Source organism: Triticum aestivum, chromosome 6B (assembly GCF_018294505.1).
Source record: "Triticum aestivum cultivar Chinese Spring chromosome 6B, IWGSC CS RefSeq v2.1, whole genome shotgun sequence".
In the NCBI taxonomy this organism is placed as follows: domain Eukaryota; kingdom Viridiplantae; phylum Streptophyta; class Magnoliopsida; order Poales; family Poaceae; genus Triticum; species Triticum aestivum.
The window spans coordinates 506,145,408-506,152,624 of NC_057810.1; the positions used below are offsets into that span (position 1 = coordinate 506,145,408).

The following is a 7,217-nucleotide window of genomic DNA, read 5'->3' on the forward strand; positions in this document are numbered from 1 at the left end:
GCAAAGGCTTTGTCTACAAAAAAAAAGGAAATGCAAAGGCAACGTCAACATTCCAGGGCAGACTGGCACTGAGTCTCTTGACAGACCAAATTAATTCATCACCACCGACGTATTTCTGCATTTGCCTAAAAAAAAGAAGGTATTTCTGCATTGCAAAGTGTACAGGCAACAAAAATCATTCAACAGTCAAGTCATGTGACGTAAAACACGAACACTTTTGGTGCTTCCGTCAGATTCATCATCAGGAACTAACAAGTTCTGCCATAACTTATTATAAAAGAAAATTTCTGTGGCGTACATAAATATTGGTTAGGATCCTCATGGGGTAGTGTCAGCTTGTTACAACTCTGCCAAAAACACAAATCTGGGCGGTTGGTATCTCAATTGCCCTTGGGCGTGCCAGCTTCCAAAAGTGAAATACTTTGATCCAAATCCGAAGAATTTGCACCAGCTCCAAGTATACGAACTTTGCAGCATTCTGTCTGGACCAAAAAAGCAATCAGACTAAGCAGCAACACCCGCTGGATAGTTGAGCACCTTGCCCTTGACTCGTTGATGGCCCGGTAAAATCTGCTACAAGAAAAGCTCAATCCTTACGGGCAAAGAAGAGATGAAGCGCATCATCGCAGGGAATGGAGCACCAAGATGATTCAGACTTCATACCCTTTTGAAAAATACTCTGCCCTTCTTTCCCATTCCAGTGCCCACTAGGCTTGCCGCCAGGAGAGATTTGTTGTCGGGCCTCCACTTCAGCTCCTTGAGATTACAGAAAAGCTCTGAAAGTGCAGCAGTAATTTCCTCATCCTTTATTTTATTGCACGCGACAACCTGTAGACTCTGCAAATCATTCCATGAAGTGACTACTGATTCAAGACATCGAGTTGTTAATAATGAGCAGCCTTCTAAGGACAGGAATTTCACCCTCCTGAAAAATAAGTGAGACAACCATTAGTCAAAATCCTATGGTACATCAATACATAAATATTAGTTTCCAGATATATAGGCAGTGGACCGAAATGTAATACTATGTACCGTTACTCTATAGGAATGTCGTATGAAAAGCATTTACACAAGAGGATTTTTATTTGTGAAAGCAGAATTCTTGATAAGAAAATATCAAATATCCACACACACAAAAACTAGGATTGTTTTGTACTAGGACTTCCATTAAGCTTCCAAGTAGTTTGAAGTTCAATGAATTTCGGCTGAATAAGGCTCAGTATGCAGTTAATCTATTGTGAAAAAAATACAATGAAAGCAGAAAAAAGTTGTTTACAAACAGTAAAACAGGCAAAAGCTGGTACGGCTACCTGGATGCCAAGCACAGCCCCAGTTGTGCGTCTGGTTATTTACCCCTTCATTCCTATTAACCAGATGCACGCTTAGGCTGTGTTTGGGGTTGAGATGGCCCTACCAGCTCTTGCCTATTTTATGTTGTGCGTCTGGTTATTAGCCATTCATTTCAGTCCATTAGTTGGAAACTGGTGTCGACCAGTTGGCTAGTGTCACGCGGCCCGCTGCGCGCCCAGCCTGCCACCCGCGTTCGAGCCCCAAGCTCTGCAGGTTGTGTGCTTGGTTGTTTCTTTTTAATAAAATTGCCACAGGGACCAGTTCCTGTTGGAGTGTTGGTGTCATTTTTTTTCAGCCCACTAGTTCACTAGCTCCGCATTGCATACAGAAATCTAGGGTGTGTTTGGTTGAGGAACCAAGTAAAATGGAATGTCATGGTTCCATTCCATTAGAATGGGTCCGTTCCATTCCTGTGTTTGGTTGTAGTCAAATGATGGAATGGAATGGTTCCGTTTCACTGTTTGGTTGAAGGGATGGAACGAAGACGAATTTGATTCAGCTCACCTCTCTTGTAAGAAAGGTGATATTCTCATTTACTCATGGCAATTTAAAACTTACCTCATATATCAAGAATTCTCTATATACTCATGGCAATTAGAACAAGGATGTTGATTTTTATATACTCATGGCAATTTAAACTTACCTCATATATCAAGAATTCTTTGTTGTTGTCATATATCAAGAAGTCAGTTTTCGAGTGTTGCCAAGAATGGAAATACTCCCTCCGTCCCATAATATAAGAGGAAATACTTGGTGTCAAAAACGCTCTTAGATTATGGTTGTCCTTATCAAGAAGTCAGTTTTCGAGTGTTGCGAAGAATGGAAAATACTCCCCCATAATATAAGAGCGTTTATATTATATTATGGGACGGAGGGAGTAGAAGATAAGATAATGACAATCACTACGGATAATGCTTCCCCAAATGATAATGCTGCTAAGAGATTGATGGACAAAATCATTGCTAGGAAATCAGCTAAATTTATTCCTAAGTACTTCCATGTTCGCTGCTGTGCACACATTGTCAATTTGATAGTGAATGATGGCATTGCTCCATTGCAAACTTTGATCAATAAGCTTAGGGATACTGTCAAGTATTTGAAAAAATAATTCCATCACACATGTCCAAATTATTGATGTTTTGCAAGTCTCTAAATATGGAAGTTGGGAAAGGTTTATAGTATATGAACAAATATGTCAAAAATTTACCTCACAGCTCTCTCGAAAAGATGAAAATATGGAAGAAAACGAAACCAGGATGAAGGTTAGACCGTTAGAAAAGGTTAAAAACAAAATTAATTAAACGCTTTCAGAACTAGTAGAGGCGGAGCTTCTTCTCAATGAACTGCACGCATTAGTCCCTAAAACCAATCCAAATCGGTGAGGTCGAGAGCTCCCTGGTTGCAGCCGCTACTCCTCTTCCCTACTGCCAGTGCTGCTGGTCTAGTCATTTGCTTTCTGATGCGTTGGAGCCACTGCTCTACTACCAGCCAAATCGGCAACAAAATCTACGCTGCCGCTGCTCTGCTCTCTTTAGGCGTGATGAAGGTCTCCAGGTGGAGGTGAGAGGGGTAGCGGCGCTGAGATAATGATGGGGTTTGGGCCTTTGGGGTGAGTGAGTCATGGGGAGGGGTGAGATGCAAGAGCCGTTCTGCGTGGTTCCACCAAATCGGAGGTACCGGTGTGTCCGCATATGGATGGAATATGCCGTTCTCTGGAACGAGTGGGTTCTGGTTCCTCTACCCAACCAAACACGAGAATGACTCCTGGGAACGGAACGAACCCGTTACGTTCCGCCTGATGACTCGAACCAAACACACCCCTAGGTCTGAATGGTACAAAATGCACTATCCAGGAAACAAGCTAGAATAGTTGACTTGGTAGAATCCATTTGCAGAGTCACGAAAAAGGTACTGCACGGCAGACAAGCTGGATATTAAGGCGTTTCCTGGTCAGGACCGAAATAATTGCACTCGACAAGATGAGGAAATACATTCCATTCTCAGAGAGAAACAGTAACGTGCCACTTCTAGGAAGCACTTACTCAGATGCCTTCAGGACCAATCAAATGCAAACAATAAATATGTGACAAACAGCAGAACTGCAGAAGAGCGCTAACGGCATAATAATCTCTTCATGTGAGGGCAATTATCTACCAAATCCTACGTAGCTACATTAACATAAAATATGCTGGAATGTTTAGCACTTTTCAGCCGTTCTACCACGCCATGAAATTGGAAAATTGGCAACCAGTGGTCTGGGACATCATTCAGCAGGCGATTGAAGACGCAAAAGACATCCAAATATTCAGTATATAACAGGTCCAAGATTGACCATCTGTTGCTTCCTTTCCCCAGGAAAGTCAATTCTATGACATTTGGCAATGGAGCCTAATTTGTGATGCAAATAGAAGTAACTTATACCCTAATCAAATGAAATTATGCAGACATCCAAGTCAGATTTTACAGTTTACAGGTCACTAGTGCCTGGCCATAAGAAATTATTGATGACCTGTGGAACAGCCAGTGAGCTACCTGGATGAGCATCTGATAAATAGTTTCACGATGAGGCTTTTATCAACAGAAGAGAAGACAGTTTACTAAAGAAATGGCATCACATGCAAAGGTCATTTATGTAGACTAGGTACGTGCCCGAGCATTGCCACGGGGGCCAAAATAGTATGTGCCCGTGTGTTGCCACAAGGGCCAAAATAGGTATATGCCCGTGATGGATCTACTTTATTGGGTTACCAAAGATAAGAGATTAATTGTTGTAGTATTTATTTGTTTACAGGCTGTGAATTTATTGCTATTTATTGGGTTAGCACACATGTCTAATCGGTACCAGGTTTTACCATAAATAAATTTCAGAAGGTTGGACGAAGGATTTGACGTAAGAGGGAACAGTACTTTCTTTTTAAGTAGTATAAGTAGAGAAAAGGTTTCGCTTAAGTACACACCTTCAAATCGGTGCACCCAGCACACTAAATATATCACCTGATGACATCAACCTTGAATACGTTAACTACATCTATTGTTTTCTTTAAACAACTAGCAGCACGAACAGAATAGAGAGCAAAAAGATAACTAAAGTACAGTACTTGTAGCAAGATAACATACCAAGGGTATAGACCACAAGTAAATATAAAAATTTGCTAGCAAACGCTATCTTAGTATTGGTTGTTAGAACACTCTCGCAGACAAACAGAATGCTACTTAACCTCAAACTTATCATTCAATCGTCAAAAAAGCAATGGTCAGTTCAATCATGCAGGAGGGGCCATGTATTGCAAGCATTCTATCCCCTGACACTTAATCAATGTCATAGCATCCGAACATTAGATACCTAAGGCTCCTTTTATTGGCAGCATGTCATTATCACAGAACAAACAAAAAGCATGAATAATTAAACAGTAGAAGGCGCAAGCTGTCCCCATTAGAAGCAATCATGATAATCTATTAAGAAACTAGTGCCAATACATTTGAAGAGTCAGATTGGTGGTTAATGTACCTGCATAGGCCAGCCAATGCAAACATGTCGTCTTCAAGGCCCCAACAATTCTGGACCAGCAACTCGCGAGCACCCTCACAGACCAAAAAGAGAGCATGGAGGGCGTGGCGGTCACGTAGCTGGCACCGATGCAATTGCAGGCTCTCGAGTGTGAGGCAGGCGCCGAGATGTTCAGCGGGCCCAGGATCATCATCAATCCTGGCACACCCCTGAAGCCGCAGGGTCTTGAGGTTGCCACAGAAAGCTAGAGCAGCAAGCCAGCCGCCGTCCATCCTGTGCTCAGCAATGGTGAGCTCCTCCAGCATCGCACAGCACCTTCCCACAGCTGCTATGCCGTCGTAGCTGCCTTCGCAACCCACAAGCTCCAGCTTAACCAACCGTTTGCAGCCATGGGCGAGGATTGTGAGGCCGATGTCAGTTACCCCGCCATCTTCACTGGTGCCATACAGAGGCGAGGAAGCGGCAACGATGCGGAGGATCTGGAGGTGCGCAAAGGCAGAGACCGGGCGGAGGGCGAGGTCAGTGCATCGGTGGAGCTCAAGCTCTTGCAGCGTGGCGCAGCCTCCGGCGATATCCATGAGGCCCGCGGACTCGGACGCGGCTGTGGCCGATAAGCGTCGGAGGTTAGGGAACCTGGCGGCGACGACGGCGAGGCCCCTGTCGAGCACATCGTCGGCGAGGAACCGGCAGGCGCCGAGCGGCGGGTCGGCGCCGGGGTCTAGGGTTAGGGAGACCGCGCCGCAGGTGAGGACGGGGGAGGCCCGGGACGGCGCGGCCGGGGCGGCTATGGAGGCCGGGAACAGGTCGAGGACCGCCAGGTCGGGGAAGCGGTAGGGGAGGCGGTGCGTGACGAAGGCCCAGTCCCGCACCGCGAGGCGGCGGCGCAGGCGGCCGGAGAGGCGCATCCACCTCTTGCAGACGAGCGAGGCGGAGGCCGTGAGGTGGGGCTCCGGGAGGTAGGCGAGGACGCGGAGGAGGAGCTCGTCGGAGAAGGCTAGGGTTTGGTCGGGGGCGCGGTCCGGCGACGGCGGCGGCGGGGCCATGGACGCGGTGGGCGAGTGCGGCGGCTTCCCGGGGAGCAGCCAGAGGTCGGGCCAGCCCTTGAGCCCGTCGCGGTGGAGGCCGCGGCCGGCGCTGAGGGAGCTGCGGTCGGGCTCAGGCATTTCTCGGCGCTGTTGTTGCACTTCCTCCGAACGGCGCGGCGCCAGGCCGCCGCATGGCCCGGCTCCCCCGGCCGCGACCGACGGGCCTGCGGCGAGGGCGGCGGCGCTTCGGTTTCAGGCGTCGGGAAACGGCGATTGTGCGGCGCGGCGCGGCGCGGTGGGGGATCTGAGGTTTCGGAAAAAAGAGAGAGATTGCGGTGGAGGGTTTTTGCGTGGGATTTGGAAAACGGAGTTGGCGCTTGAGGCGCGGGGGGCGCGGGATAATAAGAAGAGGGTGTAGATTCCGTTGGGGCTCTGGGCCAGGCAAGTGTGTGGTGGTGGGGAAAAGTTTTTCAAATCCTTTCCTTGTCTCCGTCTGTGAAGTGTGAACCTCTTCCTGTGTCTCCCATCTTCTCCAAGGAAAAAACGGAGCTTTTCTTCTCGTGTGTTCCGTTGCCGAGCTGGTCGATGTAATTAAACTCTATTTAAATTTCTAAATAATAAACTGTTCGTTGTGAAGGACGAGGGAGGGATGGAGCTTGCTAGGAACAATCGGCCTCATCACTCGTCGTGGTAGTGGCGGAGTCAGTACATTCAGGCCGTGATGGATATGCATGTACTCACCGTGCCGTGCCGTGCCGCGGCGGCATTAGGTTTACGGCGCCTGCCTTTCCCTTTCCTTGACCATTAAAGTGGTCGCCTAGTTTTTCCTTAAAGGCTAGTAGGTTAACTGCTCTAGTACTTCGAAAATAAAGTCTGCAGTTGCGATTGCTCTAGGTCATCGCAGGGTTTGTTTTCTCTTTCCTGCTGCCCGCTTCTGTTACGGGAGTAGAGTACTTATTTTTGCAGCGAATTCGGTTACGGAGGCTAGAGGGCCGAAAGGCCACAACGAGCCAACCAAAGGATGGGCTGGGATAATTCTGTTGCTTGTACGGATCAACGGTTTGGGCCGATTTTTCTTAAGACAGTACAAACACCCTCATACACATGCGCATATACTCACCTCACCTCTAAGAGGGCAATTCCTATTTGGCGTCGCAGGCGCCCGTTACAGTGCAATCTGCAAACGGGCGCCTGCAGCAGTCCGAGCTGGGCCGGCCCGTTCTACGTTTTTCTTTTCTGGAAAGGATAAAAAAAAACCAGTGTGACCCAGATTCGAACTCAAGACCACTCCATAGAAAGCAAATCGAAGTAACCACCATGACACCACCATGGAC

At 47.5% G+C, this 7,217-nt stretch overlaps 2 protein-coding genes across 3 annotated transcripts in view; both read right to left on the reverse strand.

Moving 5' to 3' along the window:
• Positions 1-121, reverse strand: part of LOC123139323 (atherin) — a 3,545-nt gene extending 3,424 nt beyond the window's left edge. Inside the window, exon 1 of the mRNA XM_044559124.1 lies at positions 87-121. Within this exon, the coding sequence (XP_044415059.1) occupies positions 87-121 (35 nt within the window). The remainder of the gene's footprint in view (positions 1-86) is intronic.
• Positions 122-175: 54 nt separating this feature from the next.
• On the reverse strand, positions 176-6,326 carry LOC123137690 (F-box protein At5g51370). 2 transcript variants are annotated; one of them, XM_044557524.1, is made up of 3 exons: positions 4,859-6,326; positions 664-925; positions 176-573 (listed from the first exon to the last, which is right to left on the reverse strand). In XM_044557524.1, the coding sequence occupies exons 1-3, from the start codon at positions 6,019-6,021 to the stop codon at positions 505-507; spliced, it is 1,494 nt and encodes a 497-aa protein (XP_044413459.1). In that variant the 5' UTR covers positions 6,022-6,326; the 3' UTR covers positions 176-504. The 2 variants fall into 2 exon arrangements, with proteins under 2 accessions (XP_044413459.1, XP_044413460.1); XM_044557525.1 differs by having other exon boundaries at positions 176-570; positions 4,859-6,322.
• Positions 6,327-7,217: the final 891 nt, after the last annotated feature.

What these genes read in the sequence shown, in the direction of transcription:
- LOC123137690 (XM_044557524.1), bottom strand. Translation starts at nt 6,021, where the DNA reads ATGCCTGAGCCCGACCGCAGCTCCCTCAGCGCCGGCCGCGGCCTCCAC. An exon ending in GCATTGGCTGGCCTATGCAG is followed by an intron (nt 926 to 4,858) that starts GTACATTAACCA and finishes CTTATTTTTCAG; the next exon opens with GAGGGTGAAATTCCTGTCCT. An exon ending in GCAGAGTATTTTTCAAAAGG is followed by an intron (nt 574 to 663) that starts GTATGAAGTCTG and finishes CTTTTCTTGTAG; the next exon opens with CAGATTTTACCGGGCCATCA.